General features: G+C 36.8%; 2 protein-coding genes across 3 annotated transcripts in view; one reads left to right on the top strand and one right to left on the bottom strand.

Moving 5' to 3' along the window:
- Positions 1 to 731: 731 nt before the first annotated feature.
- The window catches only part of LOC126808913 (alpha-1,6-mannosyl-glycoprotein 2-beta-N-acetylglucosaminyltransferase), a 26,196-nt gene continuing 642 nt past the window's right edge, over positions 732 to 26,285 (bottom strand). The window contains exons 2-3 of one of the 2 annotated variants that reach the window (XM_050533978.2): positions 10,005 to 11,231; positions 732 to 2,481 (exon numbers count right to left, since the gene is read on the bottom strand). In XM_050533978.2, coding sequence (XP_050389935.1) covers positions 1,160 to 2,479 — 1,320 coding nt within the window. In that variant the 5' untranslated portion in view covers positions 2,480 to 2,481; positions 10,005 to 11,231 and the 3' untranslated portion in view covers positions 732 to 1,159. Of the gene's footprint in view, positions 2,482 to 4,044; positions 4,243 to 10,004; positions 11,232 to 26,285 lie in introns of those variants that run through there. The other variant, XM_050533979.2, reaches the window with a different exon arrangement.
- The window catches only part of LOC126808897 (golgin subfamily A member 6-like protein 1), a 17,669-nt gene continuing 13,408 nt past the window's right edge, over positions 22,025 to 26,285 (top strand). The window contains exon 1 of the mRNA XM_050533950.2: positions 22,025 to 22,232. The gene's annotated coding sequence lies outside the window, so the exon portion shown is untranslated. The remainder of the gene's footprint in view (positions 22,233 to 26,285) is intronic.

Below are 26,285 nucleotides of genomic sequence, written 5' to 3'. Positions count from 1 at the left end.
GCACTTTTAGGATTTAATATTTTAATAGTGGATTTACAGATTATAGCCACACACCCGCCTCTCCTTTTCCTCGTCACATGGTTGATTGTATAGCCTTGTGGAACAAGTTCACCTATAGTTCCAGATCTCTGGAATCTAATGCAAGTCTGACTTACAGGGTTCCCCGGTTTCTCTTATAACCATATGAATATCACGCACAATCAAGTGTGATCATGGCCCTGAACTTGTGTAATTAACGATATGATTGGTTACTTTAAGCTAAATGATGCAATTAGAATAATTCCACTCACGTGTAATCCTGGTGGTAAATGAGTGACATATGTTTTCGATAAATAACTCTTTTTTATGTGTCAACTGTCAATTACAGACTAAGTTGATTTAGTGCACACTATATATGTGAATATGTTTGAAATTACTAACTTGCCAAAGATATTAATTAATGAAATATAAAGGCATCTTATTTCAAGAGCAAAAATTCTAGCAATATTATTACAAACAGTAATTTAAATATCTTTATAGAAATACAATATAATACATTTATACAATTTAATATATACATATACAAAAAAATAGGTTAAAGTTGACTGCTCTTGGGTAATAAATAGACAAAAAAAATAATAATAAAATATGGACTACAGAACTACATTTGTATATATTTGTAAGTACTTTCGGTAATGCTTTTCAGACAAATAATATATACAATGGAAAGTACTTACAAATATATACAAATAATAATAATAATCGTTTTCTATAGCGCTGAACATTCAGTCAGTCTTTAGTCCATATTTTATTTAATTATTTTTTTGTATATATATATATACACACATGTAATTTATGCTCTTATAGCTTTCATATCAGCGATTACAAAAAGCAACACGCCGGATCACATTTTTTATGTAGATGACATGACGATGAGTTGGTGGTAATGAATACATATGTGACTCTCCGCGGCACATTCAAGATGGTGGAGGGCCTGGTGGTTCCATTGCACGTAAAAGAACCCATGAAACATTGGAATCCCAAAATAAGAGTAGGCCGGGAAACAATACTTAAGGCACGGTGCATGTCAGTCTTCAAAAGCCCTGGTGGAGCACAAATGTAGAACGCGAAAACCTATTTTATTTCATTTATTGCATTTTGTTCTTCAGAAGTTTACAATTTAACTGTTGTTAAACAATGTCAAACATAAATTGTGATCTCTTGGATCAGCCCAGCCCCCATTCCCCACCTGATGGTACATCCTTCGCGGAAATGGGTTATCATTAATGAAGATCATTTTTGGGGGAAACATGTACAGGTGATGTCGTTTTAAATAATTCGTGATATTCGATAAAATATCATCAGAAGAGCAAAGATTTTGTCTGTGGAACCCGTTACATTTACCGACGTGAAACACACGACTTCCGATTGGCCTTAAAACAAATAATCCATTCAAACAAGTGTCTATCAATTTCTGAAGACTCCAATCCCAGTTATAATCGTCAAATGTGCAGAATATTTTTCTACAATTGGATATCTTTTGCCACAGATCTTTATTAAAGGTCATACCCCTCCCTATTCCAGTGTGCCAATAATCGGACGTAAACCTGTCTCCGCCACGGAAATATTCATTGTCATTATAATCTTCATAATTTCCCATTATCAATATTTTATTTATGTTTAAGCCGCCACTGACTTTTTCATGTTGGTTCATCATTCGTATGACAGCCAATATATCTGGACCTAGATAATAATCATCTTCAATTCTAAGCACTAAACCCTTGAAATCCTTTAACCTGTGTATCTTGTTAAATACAAAGTTAAGTTTCCAAACCCAGTGATGTTTTGTTTGTGTAAACTTTGCTTCTCTATAATGCCCGTACTGGTCTGGATGATCGGCATTGGTACATCCCATTTTTTTCGCCTTTTCAATTCCTATGTCGCGTGGACAGTCACTCGCTGAATCTGCTGGAAATTTATTTTTCATTATTTGTTCAGCATATGGAAAAAAAATTTGCATAACGGAACAAAAATCAATGCTTTCAATAACGTTATTGATCTTAGGCAAAAAGAGATCATGGCTGAAAACGACCAAACATTTTTCTATGTCCTTGACATTTTTCAAAGAATCTACTAACATTTTCAATTCTTTTTCCCGGTCATGAACTTGCACTAAAATAACAATTCCAGAATCCGATAAATCCAAGTTATAGTTTGAGTTTCTTATTTTCTGATCCTTGTTGAAATCATCGAAGAGTTTTTGTAAATCGTGTGTGTCATTTAAATCATATTTCCTGCTACTGCGTTCTGGACTTCTGTGTTGACTACTAGCCGTATCGCGTTTCGTCAATTCGTTGTCTACACTTACTTCGAACTGATTATAAAAGTATCTAAAGGTAAACATAATGCCGATTGCTGACACAAACATAAGGAAACGCCTTTTAGAAAACCGCAACATTTTCGGAAGATGATTCCAACAAATGCCACACACTAGAACCATTTCTGAAATAACAAAAATAATATTTTAAAATAATAATGGCAACGCCCATTTACCTATTCTTATTAATAGTTGGCACCCTCGTACTTTCGATAAACTCATTGTGTTATGATAAACCAAATGTTTAAATATTGTTAACATGGGAAGGTCATTATATTGACCTCTACTCCAAATCTTCCAAAATCTGTAGATACGCAGGCGCTGCGATAATAATTATATGTACATTTATATCGCTTAAGATTTTAGAAGCACTGGCGTTATAGCTAAAATGTTCCTGGGTAGGGACCCATGATTCGGGTTGCAGAATATGTAACAGTCGTCTGGAGATATCAGGCTATGACTATTGCAATAGTCTAGTCTTGACAAAACCGGATAGAGAAGTTATAAACGTATATTCGTCTCTTGTATAGTAACCGCATGTACTTCAGCATGGGTTTGAAAATGCCAGAAACGGTACCATTTGTTTACTATTGTAGTCACAACCGGTGGAGGAAATAATATAACAACTATTCATCTCATCAGATGGTCGCCCATTTTTTTTATGATCCTTCGGTATCGTACTACTCACTGCTGTGAAAAGTTTCATGCTTTACTCAAGAAGTGAGCGATTCCATTGGGAATCAATTCTTCGCCGGTCTACTATTACTTTTAAAGCCAATGAAATAGAAATAGGTGGTAAATCTACTTTTGTTATGTTAACAATTTATATGGTCTTGAAAAGCACACAATGCATAGAAAATGACACATTACGTAATTTGACGTAAGGTTCATCATTGTCGATTACACGAAATTGTTGAAGGCATAGAAAATATTTTGACTTAATGTGGAACAATACGAATTTATTATTCTTTGCAGACTGTTATTCAAACCATGCCTTGATTAAACATCTGGGGCAGCAAAACAATCAGACAGCGCTGTTCGCAATCTGATTAAAACACAGATCCTATTTCGTTTCGTTTTTATAGTTCAAAATTTCGGTTTACTTGTCTTTACTACACTAGGATCTGGACTGGAAGAGTTGTTATCATTGGCGTGTTCTGAATGGTGTGAGAGATTAGCCAATGAAACGGTCTTTTACACCGAGATTTAGGCGTGTTTTGCAAGGAACTGTGGGTAATCCACTAGTAACATCAATCAAATGTCTGGCCTCATAGGGTCAAAAGCCTCTCGTGTGACCTCTGACGTGACCTATCGCAACAACCGGTCAGTGAAGGCCATCGAAAGAATAAAAAAACGAAACGAAATATAGATTTGTATTTTAATCAGATTGGCGCTGTTCGAAATAAAGTATTGCTAGCAGGGGTTAGACAAAGCGAAGCACAGTATCAGGTGTTCCAGAGCGAGCCAAAACTGGACCATGTTGAATATTAATTTATCGTTGAGTGTTAATCTCTGTAAGATAGTTTCTTGATGATGGAAATTATATTCACTGGAAAACAGGACAGGACACACTTTGAGTATAATAGGTCGATCATCGGGAAATGTATACAAAATTCTGTACCATACATGATCATACTGGTACGTTGCAGGCTATGGTAAGATGTAAACTACATAGGTAGATGTCTCACCTTCGTTGACGAATCCATCCTGCCTGCTTCGCTCTCTCCGTCTATGAATTGAGATTTCATATCTTACGAACTATTCTATATTGTCAACTCCATAGATGTATAGGTGTATGATATGAAATATGTTATGAACAAGTACCATATCCTACGGACGAATTCATTTTATGCACAGTTTAGTTCAGGTTACTAAATACATGTTGGGTAAGGTATATCATAAAATGTTTCCGTGTGGTTGTTAAGCCGTATATCTGTATTGTGCAATATTTTACATTTGCCAATAGTGTTAATCAATCACAGCTATTCTTGCCTGTCACTGCACATTTGGGAATTCTCACCATTATGGGTAATGCGCATTGTATGGTGTCCCCTTGTCAGAGTTGCAGAATGTAAGGTCTGGCAAGGGCAGCGTCTAGTTGATCGGACCGGATGAAAAATCGTTGTCGTGCACGTAAAAGACCCCTTGTCCGGGCAACATTCCACGCATAGCACACACTATGGTGTATGTCCATATTCATTAGACCAAAGGCTGACCGTTACCCCATTTCATTTCATTTACGACGTCTTTTCATAATCTGCACACATTAAATATGAGTATGTTCGGGAGTCTGTTGATATTTACACTTGTCATTTAAACAAACAGGGTCACCCGTTATCGCGAAAGACATTCATAATAGCTTTGTATGGCGAGCGTGTTGTTGCTGCAGGCTTTCATATTCTAAATTTAAAATCGTGAATATTTCTTTTGAAATAAATTAATCATTAGGCGAATATTGTGCCTCGTGGCATGTTAACATGGGTATTTTAACTAGTTGTCTGGCATTGATTATTGATTTATCCAGGATCGATACAGAAAAAAAAACGTGTTTGAATGGTATTATGTAATTGAACTGGAAATGAAATGGGGTAACGTCCTACTGTTCTGCTACGACTGGGTTAATGAAGACGGGTATACGCCATGCAGTGTGCTATGAGGGAAGTTTTTCCCGGGTAGTGGCACTATAATGGCCTTCATTTATATCGAATTCCAATTGCCAAGGGATCCTTTACGTGCACGCCAATATATACACGGGGCCTCGGCTTTTTCATACCACCCGAACGACTAGACAGTCTTCCTTACCAAGGCCTTCGCCCTGCACCACTGACAAGGGGAAACCACGTCCGAAAATCCCGATGAACTTTCTTGGCCAATGCAGGGATCGAACCCTCGACCTCCAGGATAGCGAGCGTCATACCCACTTAGCCACCGTGGCTCCTCGTAATATGAAAGCGCGTACCTTAAATAGGATGTCATAATAATAATAAAAGTAATGCATTCTTCGTTACGAAGTTCAGTTAGTTGAATATATACAACTGGCGGTAGTTTTTACTTTGATGTCCATAGCAGTTATATCTCATAACAACCTGTCATGACATCATCATAGGTTGATACATTCGTTCATATCAACCGCTGATGACGTCATGACAGGTTGATATTTCATATCAACCGCTAATGACGTCATCTCAGGTCAATATATTCGGCTCATATCAACCGCTGATGACGTAGATGATCGAAATAATACAAAAAAAAACCCACAGAAATAATTTTTTATTCTTTTGACAATTAAATTTTTTATGGTACAGTTTCTAACATTCAGGACCGAAATAGACTGCGTACTTATCGACATACATGTATTTAGTTCGGTTATCCATGTCTAAGACATCTTTCAGAATTTTCTTTTCGTCCACATTGCGATTATTTCTCCACACACTACAAGACTTGAAAGTATTTATCGCCCAAGAGTTCCTTTATAAAGTATTTTTGGGTACAGCCCACTTAAAACAGTCGGTCAAATCCTTCTCTGAACATACCGAAAACCTTCAATCATGGTTCACTGTCAGAATTCTTGGAAAAGAGTGCCTTTTGGTCCAAATTTTCTGCAAGCTTTGGATAGATCCTCGTCGATATTTGCATTCACATCTATTCCATCGTCAATATGTTGGCTAAAAAGGATTGATTATTCGTCTGACTTCATATATACTATCCTTTTTGTTTTTGCTTTCAATTCAATAGTCCAAAATGGCGACGTATAAACAAAAACATGCACGTAATTACTTCGGTAATTTTCGCTATTTGGCGGAAACTATCGAGCAATTATCCAATCGTTGTTGCCTTTTAATGGAAGAGCCCATTAAATTTAAGGGTGAAATGGCGTTATATATGTCGGATATAAACCTACTCTCCCTCGGATTGATATGGTAGAGAACGCTTGGGCTTCGCCCGCGCGTTCTCTACCATATCAACCTCGGGTAGGTTAATATCCTATACATATATATGACCTACTGTAAGTTCAAGGGATTATCTTCAAGTATTCATACTGTAGATCAATATCATGTAAGATAAAAAAGGGTCATATAATAATACAAGGCAAACACATAATATCTGTACGCATAATGTAGATATTTAGTGAAAAGAATGTAAGATAACTAATAATAATACTACAGGACGAATAATGTAGACTGTAACATAGTAAGTTCATAATACTACACTTCTACTAACAGGGATACGCATCCGGTATAACAGGTTTATTATCAGGAACATAATTTCCCGACTGGAATTACTAAAATTAATCTGTGTATCCACTGAAACATTTAAGGCCCATAACTACCCGGTCTGCCACTGACAATTTCAATACGTGGCTAAAATTGTTGCAACTTGCGAACACACATCAGAGAAAATTGATACCAGTCACAAGCCAAAAAGTAAGAAGGGTTGACCGAAGATACATCTACGTACATTGAAGGCGCTTGGTTTGTAGTATCACTGGATCTGATTGGAACAAGAGAAGGGCGGCAGGAGAAAGGGGGGCCACAACGTTGTCATTGGGGCAATGGGAATACGGTGACATTGACGCGAGAATTTCTATGAGTATTTGAGGAAACCCTTCCGAAATTCCAGGACACTTTTTTCAGAAGAGAGGGCGCTTTTGCGGAAGGGAGGGCACATAGCCTCACATATCCCTATACCCTGGTAGGAAATGTCATTGGATTCGCGGGTTATCAACCATTTCCATTTTCCTTTGTTTCTGCATTCATGGGCGTAGGGTACGCGTTTGCCTACCCGTTCAACACCTATCTGGCCTATCCCTGTCCGTCTCCTGTTTTGCTATGATTCTAAGGGTCTTACATACATAAATCAAATCGTATAAAAAAATCCGTATCCCTTTTTTAGTCAAAGATCCTATAGATACCTGTCCGGTATTGCATATCAAAACGTGTAGTCCTGGCGGTTAAACTATAATCTCTATTATGTAATATTTTCATTTGATAGAATTAACCATTAAACATTAAATTATTTATATAGCGCCTAAATACCAAATGAATAGTTCCGAAGTGTAATTAGAACAAATACCTTTTGAGTCTGTTTGAATATGTCAATTGATTCAGAGTTCTCCAGGTTGCTATTAGATGAGATTAAATTCCATAATTTAGGTGCAGAGAATTGGAAGGATCGTCTATTCATTTGAAGGTTGGATTTTGGGATGACGAGGTTTTTATATATTCTGGGGCCAAACCATGTAATGCTTTGTAAGTCAATAGAATAATTTTATATTTAATTCGGGAACTGATTGACAGCCAGTGGAGTTCACACAAAACGGGAGTGATGTGTCTCGTTTCTTGGTGCCAGTGATGAACCTTGTGGCAGCGTTTGGGCCATGTGGGAGCCTATGGATTTGATGGTCAGGAATTCCGTATAATACTGCAGTATGATAGTCAAGTTTAGATATTACAAGAGACTGGACAAGAAGTTTGAGATTATCCAAAGAGAGATATTGTTTGTTTTTACTCAGTTGGTGTATTTTATAAAATGTTCTTTACTTTAACAGATGGCCCAATCGGGCCACCACCAACTGTTATGTTGCGCTCTCTGATTTGTTGGAGCTTCTGTCTTGTACCTGCGAACATCACTTCTGTTTTATCAGGATTAAGCATAAGGAAATGGAATGTCATCCAGTTGTGGATTTCCTTTAAACAGCGCTCGATTGTTGTCATATATGCCTGATTAGTGGTGTTAATGTGGCCTGTTTAAGTTCATCTGAGGATATACCAGTTTGAAAGGAGGAGTTAATGATTGCTAACAGAGAAATGAAATGAAATGAAATGGGGTTTAACGTCCTACTGTTCTGCTCCTATACTGGGCTAATGAAGACGGGCATACGCCATACAGTGTGCTATGAGGGAAATTTTGCCCGGCACTATCGCCTACTATTATATCGAATTCCAACTGCCAAGAGATCTTTTACGAGCATTCCAATGTATACACGGGACCTCGGTTTTTCGTCTCATCCGAAAGACTAGACAGCTGTCCTTGTCAGGCCCTCCGTTCTGCATCACTGACAAGGGGAAACCACGTCGGAAAATCCAGATGAACTTTCTCGGCCAATGCAGGGATCGAACACCCGACCTCCAGGCTAGTAAGCCAACGTCTTAACCACCTAGCCACCGTGGCTCCCTTGCTAACAGAGGATGAATAAACACATTGATAAGGTTCTTTAGTAACCATGTAGGCAATGGATCTGGGTTACAAGATTTGTTTTTTGTTTTCTTGATGATGTTACGGGGTTTAGGTTCTGAATGGTAGGTGAAGGTGCAGAAAGTGGCAGACGAAACGTCTTTGTGAGGTGAGGATGGTGTTGTTTATGATGTTCGAGTTGTTATTATATCTTATCGTATTTTCGATATTTTGTCATGAAAATATTGTTCAAAGATCTCGGCAAATGGCGCCGGTGAGTCATGTTCAAGTAGGATTTTTTTCGAGTTTGCAAATTAAAATATAGAGGAAAGGAGCAGAGTATTATGCAGCTTGCACTTTCAGTCCAATTGAATCAAATGTTACTCCCGACATTACTCCCTCTCTCTCTTTCTTATTTCACACATCGACAGTGCTCACCATTAAGAAGTTATACAGTCATATTACTTGCTATCAAGTTTTACGATTTTCTAAAATGACCGTTACCGTTACTACCACCCGGTTTTTCACCAACCTTCCATATATCTGTCCTTTTATTATATAACTTTTATATATACACTTCACCATCCGGTTTTTCACCAACCTTGTAATACAATTTCATTTGGGATCTAAATTTCAATATTGTATTCTGAATTCATATTTTATTTGTAACTCATTTTGGTCATATATTAATTGACAGATTAATTGTAAGATTCAATCTATATCAGGTGTGGGGTGTTGATATAGTATTATGTAAGATGTAATGGATTGGACAAACATGTATACTCGGAGTGTCTATATGATATAAGATTTAGGCTTAACACGTATTGACACCTTTTGTCTTGAGCTAAGATGTGTGAATCTTAATAATTACTTTTCATTGTTCTGATTACTAATGCTATTAACTATGGCGTGCCTAGCTGACGCAACAGATATTGCTCCACGATATAAAAAGCCTAGTTGAGAATTAGGAAGAGAGGCAGACCTGGAGAGAGACCCGTAGAGACTTAGAGGTCTTCCGGACCTCGGGAGAGGGTCTGCCCTCGACCCCAGAGAAGTTAGGTTTTCTGGGACCTAGTAGGAGCAGCTATAGATAGACGTTACTATACCCAACCAAATGACGTTCATATGTAGAATTGTACCTGTAAATATGTTATCCAGTATTAAAATATCTTTTTAATAAATAAGAGTTATGTATTCTATCACATACTCATTAAGTGGTGCCGTGATCCACGAACCTATGGTTATATTACAGCCTTCCATATATCTGTCCTTTTATATAACTTTTATATACACTTCACCACACAATGACTGACCCATATAAAATAGACTTTGATTTAAAATATTATTAATAGTTTTTGAGTCCATTATCGTCTATTATGTTATATATGCGAAGCTTATATTTATGTTCATTTATATACATAGTTGAATTAAATAAATCTGATATTTACTATAATAATTCATCTTATATACGTACCGGTGCCTGGTTCTTATATATTCCCTATATATCTACCGTTATAGGTATGCACATATTAAACAATCAGTAGGCAGGTGTACTTGTTGTTAACTGTGTAAACTAAGTTGTACCGGGTCATATTCATTCCTTTCTTGTCATCTCAGGTATATTATTATACGCCCACATTTCAGTGTGTGTGTGTGTGTGTGTAATATGCTGTCTCTCTCGGTCGAGTCTATCGTTTTTAACTGAATTGCTTTTTTAAAGATTGGGTGTGAAGCATTGGGGTCCTAAGAAGATTGATGCTATCGATATTCAGTGTCATGTGTCCAATCAGTTATGCCCCTTTTTCTGAAAACTTTGTTAAAGCAATATTGGCTACAGTTTTATTATAGCTTTTTCAAGTTTGGTGTGAAGGAAACCCTACCGATTTACAGCATTCGTCGATTTTTTGTTTAAATTTGGAAATGCAATAAAATGAAGTTGAACGTCATTCCTTTCTACACCAACTGGTGTGAAGCATGGGAAAACCCTGTGACCTTCCATGTGGGATCGCAGAGGAAAGGGTAAACCCTGATGATATTCAGCATCCCAGAATTATAATGCACTTGTGAACCCTATTGATTCTCATCGTTCTGTGACCTTCTGTGTGGACCCGTAGCGGAGAGACTGAATCCTGTTGACTTATAATAAGTCGAATTCCAACTTCTAAGGGATCTTTACGTGCACGCTAATGTGTACACTAATCTGTTTTCGTCCCATCCGAACGACTAGACAGCTGTGCATGTCATGTTCTCAGTCCTGCACCACTGACAAGATGAACCATGTCGGAAAATCCCGATGACCCAGAAAATTCATCGGGGGGTCTTCATTGTCAGTGATGCAGGACGGATCGCGTTACAATGAGCGACCTATAGTCGGTCGGATGGGACAAAACACTGAGGTAACGTGTACACATAGGCGTGCACGTAAAATAACACTTAATAGTTGGAATTCGAAATAAGAGTATAGTGCTGCTGCCCGGGCAAAATCATATCACACTGCATGACGTATGCCTGCCTTGATTTCAAATCACAATATCGTCTAATTTATATTGATCGCTTTTAAGCCCAAACACACAATCTAATATTTTCTATGCCTTTCCACGCTCTCTTCATAGTACCCTGCATGACACATGTCCGTCTTCATTATTCCAGAACAAGCAGAACAGCAGGACGTTAAACCTCATTTCATTTTTGGAATAACAGGCTGTAAAATAAATAAATCAATCAATCAATAAAAAAAATATTGATCCCTGTTTAGACCATACATTTGTTTTATTATATATAACAAAGAAAGGTTTACAATATGAAATAAACAACATCGGTTTCCATTTTATTTGTTTTAAAAGTTATAGTAGAGGAGCGACTAAGAAGTAATTCCCAACAGAATCACTCACGCTTTGAGTAAAGCATGAAATTGTGCATAGCAGTAAGTAGTACGATACATGTACCGAAGTATCATAAAAACTTTGGGCGACCATCGTATTAGATGAATTCTTGGGGTGGAGGGATATGCTCTTTGCCTCTGAGTTCTGCAGAACGTGTAGGCACAGTGTTTGTCGTGTTGATAGGATAACGTCTCTCCAAATCCAGCGCCGCGCATCAATCATGAGTTATTGCTACTAACCAAGTCGAATCCTTATAAACCCCTCTACACGGCTCGAGTAATTTCCAATTCGGTTTTTCATAACACAATGACTTTATCGAAAGTACGAGGGTGTTAACTGTACATGATTTATTGAGCATTTTATTGTCCTCCGCCTTTCGCAGAAAGCTGGGCACTATTAAATGGGTATGTTCGTCCATATGTCTGACACAATAACTTTCCTTGTAATTGGGGTAGAACGTCCAAACTTTGTGTAGTTGTTTATCAGGGGACTGTCATGACTGGGTGCAATGATTAATATATTCCGCGAAAGCTAAGCAGAGCTAAGCAATTCATTGGTCGATACTTTCGGAAAAGATAACTTTGATTATAACTGGTTGAAATAATTATTCGATAATGGTTAAATGATCATTATTAATATTATCATAAAATATTCACTTGTTTGAAATTTATTGTTTTTATTTTTTTTCAGAAGTGATTCTAGTGTGTGACATTTTTTGAAATAATTATCCAAAAACGCTGCGGGGTTCTCAAAGGCGTTTACTTTTTTGTGTCAACAATACGGATTATTTGTACCTGTGGACTCTTTTATGAACAGTTCAAAATAAGTGTAGAAAATGAATTAATAAAACTCGATACGGCTAGTAATCTACCCAAACGTCCGAAGAGGGTATGGGCCTGCCGCTACAAGGGTCCTCCCTACTAAACAAACTATACATTTTTGGAAAGCTTATAACACCAGGAACATGAATCGTTTGCAATAACTCGATTTAGGACCAGATGAAAATTGATAATTGTCAAATGTCTGCAATTGATAACAGTATTTCAGGTACGGGGTGACTGCTGGTGCTGTATGATGCACAAGACCATGCGTGAGCAGACAAGCCCAATATTTATTTGTTAATGGGGTCCAAGGACCTGCAAGGGTTGGTAAGCGGGGGATTACCCAGACATTATGCGCGGAGCGCCTAGTCTGATGAACAAAGACTATGCGTGAGCACACACGCCCAATTTTATATTGTTAGTGGGGTCCCAGGGGCCTTCGAGGGTTGGTGAGTGGTTGTTTACCCAGAAATTATGGGCGGGGCGCCTAGTCTGATGAGCAAACAGATATGTTTGACATTGGTTGAGCAACGTGGTTATGAAGTGATGGGGACCAGAATCTGTCCGTAGTTTTGTAAATTGCATTGCAGTAATTTTTTACTAAAATATAAACCCACACCCAAATACCCTTTCAATTAGACCCCACATTATTTTTACTACAGGTAGCTGTAAAACTCTAGTTCAGATATTTAAGGCCAAATTACAAACATTTAAACTGAAACCGTATCTATAATTGTGTAATTTGCTAACAAATATAGATATAAGACAAAACTAATTATTTATTCGTCGTTATCATCACCGCTGTCAATACATGTACAAACATGTGGTACGGGATGGAAGGACAATGTCCAGTCGTTCAGATGGGGGGGGGGGGGGGTGAAACAAAAGTTTAAACAATATCTGATTCAGCAAACTGAATCGGTTTGAACAACAAGTAAGGGGCTAGAGCGGTGGGGGTGGGCCTATTTGCCTGAAAATTTTCTTTTGTCACTCGAATTTTCTGAATGAATCAATCATTAACTAAAATCAATTTTCTACAAAGCTATGATGGTTGTTTATTTTTAATTAGTTACGCAATTCTATTTCCATCATATATATGGTCGTATTCTCCATTCTCTGGTGTTTGTGCCCAAATTTGTGTTGGGGGGGGGGGGCATATAAGTTCTCCCAAAACAGTATTTCTACTAATATATCTGTAAACCTTTACTTCAGATTAGATTTGAGGCTAAATTCCTAACAAATATCTGAATTGAAACATAGCATCTATAAATATGTAATTTTCTCATTAAAATAGATATATGGCAAAACCTAAATAATATTGTAAGGGAGTGGCCCGGACCAGGATGAAAGCCCCTTAAGTGAGCCAGCGCCTTACTGAGTCACCGCGGCTCTCTTGCACACTGATGACACTTGCATGGAAAGCAGGAATACTAGCTGTGCACGTACAATACGTTCAATGTATGCTTATCGTCTTTAAACTCCATTTGAATTATTTTCTCTTCATTACAATGTTGTCACTCTCATTAAGTATTATTTAGTTTTGGCCATATCTATTTTAAGTGAGAAAACTAAATATCTGTAGATGCTATATGTTCAGTTAAATATCTGTTAGAACTTTAGCCTCAAATCCTATCTGAAAAAAGGTTGAACTTATATAAGGCGTCGATCAAGTGGCCAAGTGGGTAAGACGCTGGCTCGCTAGCCTGGAGGTTGAAGTGTTCGATCCCTGCATTGGCCGAGAAAGTTCATACAGATTTTCCGGCGTGGTTCCCCCTTGTCAGTGATGCAGGACGGAGACAGCTGTCTAGTCCTTCGGATGAGACGAAAAACCGAGGTCCCGTGTATACATTGGAATGCTCGTAAAAGATCTCTTGGCAGTTGGAATTCGATATAAGAGTAGGCGATAGCGCCGCTGCCCGAGCAAAATTTCTCTCATAGCACAGTGTATGGCGTATGCCCGTCTTCATTAGCCCAGCATAGGAGCATAACAGTAGGGCGTTAAACCCCAATTCATTTCATTTCATTTATATAAGGCCTTGTCTGTAGTTAAATCCTATTCAGTTTATCGAAAAAAAATCTTTAAACAAAATACTGTTATTGATATTTTCCATAAAGGGAGATAACTCCTTTTACCGTAAATGGAGACACGCCACCATTAAATTTCGCCATCGTCTATTTATAGCAATTCTCTCTGTCTCTTTTCTCTCCTTTTGCATGCCCATTTTTGTTGATTTTTTGGTCTAGAATGGATGAAGAGGGCTTGAATTAACATTTTCTGCCAGGTTTTGGTAATATTCATGATTTTGAGGCGGAAGGATAACGGGATTATCAGGTTGTCTACGGTGATATGTACGGCAACTAGTTACATGTTTTTAGTATGCTTCTTCAAGTTTGTGTATCTCAAAATTTTGGTGGTCAACCTCATACAAATTTTAGTGCAAATACATGACCATTTGTTCCTCTGTCTGTAGTGAAAAGCATTCAGTCGAACGAAAATTTTGGGAAAAGTTGGAGGTGGGCAAAGAGGCCAGAATTAACATTGAAGTCAATGGGGAAATTAATGGTGGTCTGCCTCCAAATGGATTTGCAATAGCAGATTCCTTGCATAGGATAAAGGTATCTGGTGTTTTCGTCAATATTTAATTTTACGTCAACTTCACAATTGTTAGTATAAATATAACATATACTTGACAATTATCACAATTTTCATCTGGCCATAAGTCCAGTTATTGCAAACATTTTGCTTGGAATTCTCTGGGTTTGTGTTCCTGGTGTTAAAAGCTTTCCACAAATGTAAAACTTGTTTAGTAGGGAGGACCTTTTGGCTGCAGGCCTAGTACCAAGAAGTATGATTTAAATGTAAAGGATTTAGAATATACGAAAACTATAACTCGGATGTATCCGATACTGGTTATTTTAGTGCAAGTTCATGACCGAGAAAAAGAACTGAAAATTTTAGTAGATTCTTTGAAAAATATCAAGACCATAGAAGAATGTTTGGTTGTTCTTCAGCCATGATCTCTTTTTGCCTAAGATTAATAACGTTATTGAAAGCATAGATTTTTGTTCCGTTATGCAAATTGTTTTTCCATATGCTCAACAAAAATAATAGAGTATGAAACGTTATCCATTAAGAATTGCGGCCTGTAGACGACACACAAAGAAAATGGGGACTGGGCATGCACCAAAATCCTTAGGGTATAAGGAATATTTATGCAAAGTCTCAAGATGATCCGTTAAGAAAGGCGAACTGTACATGAAAAACGGGTGTGCCTCTGCCCCTGGGGAGGGAGGGGGGCATACTTCAAAACCAACAGGGGCCAGCATTTGGATATAAGGTATAAGTATGCAAAGTTTCAAAACAATCCATTAAGAATTGCGCCCTGCAGGCGACCCACACAGACAGGTGCGATTGCAATAGACGTCCACATTATGAATGTAGACGTATAAAGACAGTGAGGCTTACGTCCCCCGCTGAAATCCCAAAAATAAATAGATGACACATATTAATTAATAGCACATTTATTTTTTTCAAAAGTATAAAGCAATCAAACTGGTTGTCAACTATACACTGAGTTTCCCCACTCTCTATCCGATAGAATCCAAGTTATCTTGTCACAAAGCATCGACCAATGAAATTGCTTAGCTCTGCTTAGCTTTAGCTCAAAATGTTAATCATTGAACTCAGTCAAGACATTCATCTAATGAACATCTACAGCAAGTTTAAACATTCTACCTCAGTTAAAAGCAGAGTTGTTATATGTTCTAAAGTCTTGAAAAATCAAATTGCTTATCACTCCTTAGCCGAAGCAGAAAATTCTCATCATCGAACTTAATCAAAGTAATTATATAATTAATCTATACTCGGGGTTTCATCCCTCTCACTTAATTAAAATCAAAGTTGTCGTGCCCCAAAGCATCAACCAATCAGATTGCTTATCTCTGCTTACCGTTAGCAGACAGTGTTTATCATTGAACGCCTACATCAGGTTTTAACATTTTACCTCAATTAGAAGGAGAGTTATTGTAATCCAAAGTCTCGACTGGTCAAATTGCTTATTACTCTGCTTACCCTGAGCAGAAAATGGTATTGATGTGATAAAACTATACATCAAGTGTCCTCGGTCTCACTTAATTAGAACTAAAGTGATCGTGTCCCAAAGCATCTACAAGCAAGCGTACTACTTGGGGTGTCACTTTAGCATCCACATATGATTAGCCACATGAGCAAGTTGATCGGTTGTAATGTTCTCAATTTAGTGTCCTTAACCCAGCAATATAGTTCCGAATCAAATTCCGGCGGATTGCGATCTTCCAGTGAACGCCACACAATAACATGGCGGTGACATTTTTTTACGTTCCCTGCAAATTAAAACCGCTAGCTAGACACTATCCTAACCCTCGGATTCTTAAAACACAATCCAGATTGTTAAGGAAGCAGCGAATAATTATAATTAAACAGGTCGTTAATCGAGATTCAAAACTGAATGTTTTTCAAGTATCTTTAATGCAGATATTTTACGATTTAATTGCGAACTAGGGAATTTAGAAGTTGCAGGAAACCGGAGAACCCCGTGAAAACGCAAAAGGTTGGACGGGTGATCCTACACTGTCACGTACAAGCGCACTGGATCTCAACACAAGGACTTCTGTAAAATTTATTCTACATGCAAACTTGTGTTGTTTTGCATAATTGCATGAACACAAACTTGAGTAGATTTATAAAAACTTGTGTTTTTTCCCATATAATTAACACAAGTAATGTGTATTGCCAATAAATATTTTGTGTTTTTAATACATAATGACGGACAAGGAAAAAATAAAAGCGTTCCGGTAATTCAGCAATCGAATGAACCCGTCTAATGTTTTTGAAATCGTGCTTAATTACCATTAGTTGTTCGGCTCTACGCCGTTGTTCAAATACTATAATTACTAGGAAACCCATTGACTCGGGCCAGCAGGTAACTACTACTACCTTGGTGCTTGAACGTCTGCTTCCACTAAAGTGGAGGGGGGGGGGGGGGGTGGATGGCTGAATGGTTAGCGTGCGCGCGCTGTATCATAAAGTCTGTCATTGAGTCAACTGGCGTGGTTTCGATTCTCCGGTTGTACGTGACAAGGAGTAGGGTCGCCTGTCCAACCTCGTGGGTTTTCTCCGGGTCCTCCGGTTTCCTCCCACTGCTAAAGACCCCTACGCGCAAGCGAATTATTGAAATAAATTGAACCATATGTTAGTCCCGAAATGACCTAGTTTGTGTCGAGTGGACGTTAAATCCCATTTCTCTCTCTCTCTCCACTAAAGTGATATGGCAGGCAAGCCAAACAGCAAGAATCTGTCTAGAATTTATACGCAGGATAGATGGAAGTCATCCTTTTTTCATAGACATTATTGCAAAAATATATATCAACCCAGACATGGACTAGATAATAACTTCTTCACCTAAATTCTGGTTGTTTTTAAAAAATAACAAACAAAAACAAATAAGCAGATATTTTCCCCACAAAATCTAATATTATTTCACGGATTCAGCCACAGCTAATACAATTTTATTAATGATAGTACTAGGATCTGTTTGTGGAAGTTTCTCTATAGTTTTGTTATTTTTATTTTCAATGATGTGATGTGAATCTTCCCACTTCAAAAGATTTAAGCAATTATTGAGAATTTACCAAATACTCCACAAAGAAAAACTGCCCATATTGTCCGTCAGTTTTGGTCCAATTTTTAGGAAATTCATACTCCACCGTCATTAGGGTGTAACGGTGATATATACAAAAGCTTTTTTTTTTTTTTTTTAAAAATCGGATACAAATTGGGAACTCTAGAGGCACCACAAGGCAAAAACGCAATTTCTCGTACCATCAGCGGCCATAATTCAGGAAGTTACGTACCGATATGCGCGAATATCGAAAAGATCCAAGATCTTTGGGTTATAAACTTACATTTCAAGTTTCAACAAAATCGGATAAAAATTGTGACCTCTATAGGGTCCACAACCTTGATATATCATATTACACTATTTGCGTACGAGGGGCGTTCATTTTGTCCGGCAGTTTTTGTCCGACTTTCAAGAACTTTGAACTCAACCATCCTTAGGGTGCAACGGTGATATATTCAAACGTTTATTTTCAAATCGGATAAAAGTTGTGACCTCTAGAGGGACAACAAGCTAAAGCAGCGGCTGCCAGGCAGGATACGCCCACATTTTCGAGGGATGAATAGAGAATAAGCTAAAAAGAAAGTGATTTTTCGTACAACCAGGGGCCATAATTCAGGAAGTTACTGTCCGATATGCGTGAATATTGACAGGAACTGAGATCTTTGGGTTATAAACTTACATTTCAAGATTCAACAAAATCGGATAGAAATTGTGACCTCTATAGGGTCCACAACCTTGATATACCATATTTTTACGTCATTTGAGAACGAGGGGCGGCCATTTTGTCTGTCAGTTTTGGGCCGATTTTCACGAAATTCGAACTCAGCCGTCCTTAGGGTGTAACGGTGATATAATAATACGTTTTATTAAATCGGATAAAAATTATGACCTCTATAGAGTCCACAAGCTAAAAACGCAATTTTTCGTACAATCAGGGGCCATAATTCAGGAAGTTACAGTCCGATATGCGCAAATATTGCAAGGAAAAACGATCTTTGGGTTATAAACTTACATTTTAAGTTTCAACAAAATCGGATAAAAATTGTGACCTCTATAGTGTCCACAACCTTGATATACCATAGTTTTACGCTATTTGAGAACGAACGGCGGCCATTTTGTCTGTCAGTTTGGGGCCGATTTTCACAAAATTCGAACTCAGCCGTCCTTAGGGTTTAACGGTGATATAATAATACGGTTTTCTTTTAAATCGGATAAAAATTATGACCACCATAGGGTCCACAAGCTAAAAACGCGATTTTTCGTACAATCAGGGGCCATAATTCAGGAAGTTACGTTCCGATATACGCGAATATCGAAAGGAACCAAGATCTTTGGGTTATAATCAAACATGTCAAGTTTAAACTAAATCGGATACAAATTGTGACCTCTACAGTGTTCACAAGCTAAAAACATGATTTTTCGTACAATCAGGGGCCATAATCCATGAAATTACAGTCCGATACATGCCAATATCGAAAGGAACCGAGATCTTAGGGTGATAAACCTATATTTCAAGTTTCGTTGAAATCGGATAAAAATTGTGACCTGTAGACTGTTCACAAACAATTGTGGACGGACGTCCGGACGGACGGACGGACGGACAGGGGTGACGACAATATACGTCCACATGAAAATGTGGGCGTATAAAAAGCGATTTTTCGAACAATAAGGGCCATCCACGAAGTTCCGATCCGATATGCGCGAATGTCGAAAGGAACCACGATCTTTGGGTTAAAAACAAGCATTTCCAGTTTCATCAAAATCGGATGACAACTGTGACCTCTAGAGTGTCCGCAAGCTTCAAACCTGATTTCTCGCACAATCAGGGGTCATAATCCATGACGTTATGGCACGATACATGCCAATATCGAAAGGAACCGAGATCTTTGGGGATAGACCTATATCTCAAGTTACGTCAAAATCGGATAAAACTTGTGACCGGTAGAGTGTCCGCAAATCAATTATGGACGGAATTCGCACAGGGGCGACGACAATATACGTTCACATGTGGGTGTATAAAAAAAGAACAAAATGGAAGAAGAGTGGGCTGAAAAAGTGATGTTTAGAGCAGCTTGTAGATTTCTGAGAGCAAGTGATTGTTGCTATGGTGTTTTGGAATCTAAAATTCAGTTTAGTATAGTAAAACTCTACACGTATGTGCACAGACAATCTTAGTTATGGCTAGATAGATATGACTATCTCATCTGTGACAAAGCAGACCAACACATCAGACATACAATGTAATTAAACATACATTATGCAAAAGCTAAATCTGCCTATTGCAGGTCTTTCTTTAGGCCCGAAATGTTATCTAAATTTTAATTAGACATTAATTAGCTTATGCAGATAATAATCAACTCTTGGTGTTAACGCTAGTCTGTGACATTTATTGGATTATGATCCGATTCGCTGCTTAACCTTCATTCATGATTTAATCATGGAAATGGATAATCGAAACTATGTTTTTATCGTACCGACCTATAGTAATGATGATCCACACTAGGCCAAAATTTCAATCGCTTAATTCTCGGTTCATAATGGATCAATTTGACTGAAATTGTCAGCAAATTACCTTCACGTTATTTAGTTTTTAACTATTATAGTTAGAACTGGCAGCTCTTTATCTAATCTCCCATAATTTATCTTTATGTAAATGAAAACTGTCCTGTCAATATAAGTCAACGAATACATAGTCTATTTTTGTTTCAGTTACCCACCTCCAAAGATCAAGACAGTCGGATATGGCTATTGATATTGCCTAAACATTTTCTCATAGACCTTGCCAATCGTGCAAAGGCGATGCAAGTACCATTCGTGTTTGTTTTTTGGACCAGGACCTGGCTCTATACACTTGAAAATGCAGATGAACTTTCTCGACCAACATACGGATCAAACAAGGACCTCCATGTAAGTGAGTCCATGCCTTAAACTCACTGAACCACTATGACCCCCCCTTGCTTATGATATGTATATAAAGATTTTGTAGACATTATTTTATTTGTCATTTTCTCTGATATTTTTTATTTCATATACTGTTTTAATATGCAATAGTGCATATTTCTTTGGTTAGCTGTTCTGTGTATGCTAGTTACATCTACAGGCCTCACAAATCACTTGTAATATGACTTTAAATCCTGTAAATATTTTGTAAATGTCTCTTATTTTCCATTTGTTTGAAGCGCTTTCCATGTTTTGAAATTATTTCAATTTAATGCATAATTAATCTTATTAGTGCTTGTTTTGGACATTATTAAATTTAAACTATATCTTGTTGGGGGGGGGGGGGCTATTATATTCTCAGTGCTTGTTTTACTGAGGGTTTTTTTGTTTTTGTTTTTTGCTATTTTTTATTTCGGAGAGGGGATTTTGTTATTATATAACAAAATTTTATTGGAATTAACTTTGTTTATTAACATTCCAAATATCTATTTAGTATTGAATTGACGGTATTAATTTAATTTGGCCTGTCATTTAATGAATAACTAATAATTTAACCAAAAATTTATTATTATGTCATTTATCAAACATTACAGTTTAAACATAACAAAGGGGGGGGGGGGGGGTGCTGCATTGGACAGGTTGCTATACTTGATACAAATTGGGAAAGTTTTTGTTGGTGGTTATACACAAATTTGTATGAAACAACACAAGTTTCAAGTTTCATAAATTTCAACACAAGTTTCATATATTTTAACACAAGTGGCCACAGATCACTAAAGATTTCCCCATTGACTTTAATGTTAATTCTTGTATCTTAGACCGGCTCTAATTTTTTCCCAAATTTTCGATGGGTAGAACGCTTTCTACCACAGATGGAGCAACATGTAGCAACCACTTGCCCAAAAGCACGTATGAGGTTCTTTATGTAAAACTTGCAATTTTCGACCCTACATTTCAACCTAACCAACCTCTTAACTCTTGTATCCTTCCGCATCTAATTTATGAATATTCACCAAAACCTGCCAGAAAATGTATTTTCAAACCCTTCTCTTCGATTCTACACCAAAAAGTCAACAAAAATCGCCATGGAAAAGGAAAAGGGAGTGGAAGACTAAAAATAGCTTTGGCCCTTGTTTCGTGACGGCGTATGTGTAAGTGATGTGTAGATTTTCACACAAGTTTTAACACAAGTTTAATCGATACCACGCCACTTGACTTAATAACAGACATTGTGATTTCAAGCGCATACCTTAAAACACCTAGCAAAATACGACATTTGAAATCGAAACTACCTGTCACCACAAGTAGGTTTTTCTCGGAAAACCTTTGTGTTGCACGCCATACAGTATTACCTCCCATTGCCTGGATTATTGATATTTTCACTTTAGTAAAGTAAGAGGTGAGTACAACATTATTTACAATGACTTAATATCAGTCCAGAAGAAAGAAAACGTAATATGTAACCACGTCAGTCAATGCATTTTGGTTAAGATAAATATGTAATGTGCATATAGTGGAAAATATAATTTGGCTTTTCTTGCGTGCATGTCTTTCTATCAGCTATGTGTGCAGCGATGAGCATGCCTCAACTCGTAACTAGGGTGTCAAACGCATTTCGATTCAGGGGCCACATAACTAAACTTTTACATCAAGTGGGCCGGACATATACAAAAATATCATGATAAAGATAATTTTATTGATTTTAAATTGAGTAAAATCGTTACATATGATACACAACGTTCTCTTGTACTACATACAACTTAGATATCTAGGACATGCAGTACAGAAGTCGGAGGTTTGCTAAAACAAGAAATCAATAATAAATTAATAAATGATGTCTAAGAATTATCGACGCGTCGGTTTGTTCACATTTGTGCAAAGGGCCACATTGAAACCCTTTTGGATCGGATTTGGCCCGCGGGCCGCATGTTTAGCACAGTTAGCCTAACAAGAAAGCCATGCATGACGAATAAACTAATCGTGATTGTTCTGCACCTTGATTTCTTCATGCAGCGTTGGGGTGGGTAAATTTTATGTTTTTTCTGCACAGATGGGTGTTTGTCAGGTTACAGGTTATCTAGGTGTTTTAAATAATGGTGACATTATAGCCTTTACTTTGCATATGAGTTTGTGAGAGGAAATTAGAAATTAGCGGTACCTGTCTTCTGCACTGTATCAACATACTGGGGGTATATTTTATTTGTCTGTCAAATCAAATCAAACAAACTTACCGGATCCAACAAATCCGTGTCTTTGCCCTTTAAGATGGATTACGTTTATTGTTAAGCTCTGATAACGTTCTAACAGGTAGCTGATCACGATTCAAACCGCAAATTATCATATTTTATCATTCTGATCATGTGTTAATTGATACCCTTGAAGTTTGTGCAATACTATTGTGGTTGATGCAGTAACCAATAATCAATAGGGGAACTATAGTATTAGTATAATAACAGATCAGAAAAACTTATCTGAACATATAAAGTAAATAACATCTAATAGCACATAATTGTAGAGGGAAACCACTGTATTATTAACTTTTAATCACAATAGTAGCCTATAGTATGCCTTCTGTTAGTTCTGTGTTTATAAATTAATATTGTTTTAACTATTAAATTGCTGAGTACAGTTAGTGTTTTCCTTATCCTTATTGGCTCTCATCTATAAAGTAAATGAATATGCGGTTTCCCCTACAAATATGTGCTTTTAGATGTTATTTACTTTATATGTTTAGATAAGTTTTTTCTGATCTGTTATTATACTAATATTATGATTAAGCAGTTCCCCTATTGATTATTGGTTAATTAGAAGTAATTTATTTTGTATATGTTTTTATAGGTTTCCTTTTGATCTGTAACGCTACTCATGATTAGTGGTTTCCCCTAATGGGTATATTGGCTATAATTAGTTGTTACATCTTTGGTCTGTGGTTTTACTTAATATATTTAAATGGTTTCCCTATTGATTCTGGTTAATTAGCTGTTATTTGTTTTTGTATATGATTTCATAAGGTTTTATTTCTTTGGTCCGTGGTTTAAGATTTGTTTGCTCAGTATTAGGTAAAAGGTCCCCTGAATCCATTACAATAACCATACCAACATCTGTAGAATTATATAAGTATTCATACATGTAGCAGAAATCTCGAAAATCGATATATAAATCACTCCCCCCTTTGTAAGGAAGGATTTATGCGAAATGAAGAGGCAGGAGGCTAAATTTCCATGACTAGACCCTATAAATTCATTCAACATGCACATATATATAATTACTATATGATTAACATACAATAGTAGGCCTACATATGATCACAATCTGCGTCAATCTGTTCCAAGAATTTAAGTATCAATGAAAACACAAATAAACCAAAATCAAGTCAAATATCGCATGCAAAAGCGCTCCAAAAGTTCATCACTGTACTTCAAAGTCCTATGAAAATTCACTTACGCCTAAACACAGAAAACACAAATTGTCTTTATTTTAAATTTTCATGAGTCCTTATTTCAAAACACTATAACACATCACATAATATTTATAAAGTTCAGGTTTCACTTTAAATTCTAAGGAAATCCCAATTTGGTAAACCATTTCCTCTTCTTGGATTTCCACTGGTCTGTTTCAGCTACCATAGTCTCAAGTTGAAAACTTTCTTGTTTTTCTTCGAATTATGATTGGTTTATACAATTTTATCCGTCAATCAAACATGTCATTGCCATTTGACCAAGAAATATCTATTCCTAATTTTTTAAACTTTATTTTTGATATTAGTCTAACATTACTATTCCTAATTTTTTAAACTTTATTTTTGATATTAGTCTAACATTACTATTCCTAAAACATATTAGTAACTCTTACTTTTAAATTATAATTAAACCCCATTTAATTATTAAATAAACTTCGATGTGTCTCTTTAATTATATATCTTCAAATTAACTTTGACCGCTTGACCTTAACTCAGTAATGGACAATTTTATAATTGCGTTTTCGTTTTAGAATTATTTTATACTTCACCATCACAGTTATGTGACCTTTTTGACCTAATCCTTTACAAATTTGTATTTCGTTTTTTTATAAACACTATCCAACATTACATAAACATTTCCTATCTGAATGACACTGGCACAAGCGGAGCTCAAACGTATAACAATACCAGGCTATAATTTATTTAGAATACAACTATGTCGAAGGAAATGGTTGCGCACCGATTCCCCCTAAACACCAGTCCATATTTATATAAACATGACATACCTAGCTTTTAATTACACATACATTAACGCATCACGTGACTTTCACACACGTCAATACCTATTGTTTTAAATAATCAGACAAAAGAATATAAAGTGACATGTCAAATTACACATTCTTAATCACCTCGCGTGAACAATTTAAAGCAAAATTGAATTTTAAAATGACATAAAATAGCATTTAACAAATATATATAGGCTACTCTTCATAAAAAGCAGGGGCTATTGGTCTGCAAATACCTATGCAGATTGTGATATGATAAAATGGACACTTGACATGCTTGGAGAGTATGTTATCAGATGAAGATCTTATCGCCCCAACAGACACCACTGAGCTGCATGTGCGACACGCAATAGTGCTATACACGTGGGAGGGGTTCATTGTCAAATTTGACACTTCAAGGAAGGGTTGATGAAAACTGCCGCTTGCTGGTTTATCCTATCCATGTTTGCTTTCCTATTGGTTCTTGCATAAGGTGTACTGTTTAGCGTATCTTTGCTTTAGTGTGTTACGTTTAATTTGATCGGGAGACGTGTTCGTCAACGTTAACCGACAACACTGTAAGAATTGGTCGTGGCACGGTTGATTAGGAGCATGCCTCGACGAATTGCTGAATGTCTGAGGATTGGTGGAGCAATTACTCACTATTAAGACAAAAACTCGTACTAATGACTTTGCGATAATCTCATATTTTAACGAGCCGTTAAATATACACACATCCCTAGATTTAACATAACCCAACTTTTTATTCAAAAGTTAAATTATCATAAATTTGAAACCTGGACTAAGGGTCTCAAAACCATATTAGCTATACTTAGCTAAACCACTTATATGGACGACACAAAAACACAAATATAAGCTCTATTTAGCTAACCACATATATCGAAACAACGAAATAACTGATTCAGTGAAAAAAAAAACCAAACTATGAGTTAACCACGCATACTCCCATTTTGATCTAAGCCATTCCACTGAACCCGGAGACTAACATTAATTCCATATTTTATTCCCTATTCCGCTTCTTTATCATTATTCCGTAATTATACCATTAAATCCCTTTTAAACTACTCCCTAGACCCACTTTAATGTCAATTTTACTACAGGTCATGTTAACCTGATAATACGCATACCTACATGTAAATAGTGATATAATATTGCTTAATAACCCTGTCAAAACTCAACTTATGAATGGCTAGATTTTATTCTCTAT

This window comes from Patella vulgata, chromosome 1, assembly GCF_932274485.2.
Source record: "Patella vulgata chromosome 1, xgPatVulg1.2, whole genome shotgun sequence".
Taxonomy (NCBI): Eukaryota; Metazoa; Mollusca; class Gastropoda; family Patellidae; genus Patella; species Patella vulgata.
Note: the sequence above shows the minus strand (reverse complement) of the source record. Positions and strands in the feature narration are given on the sequence as shown.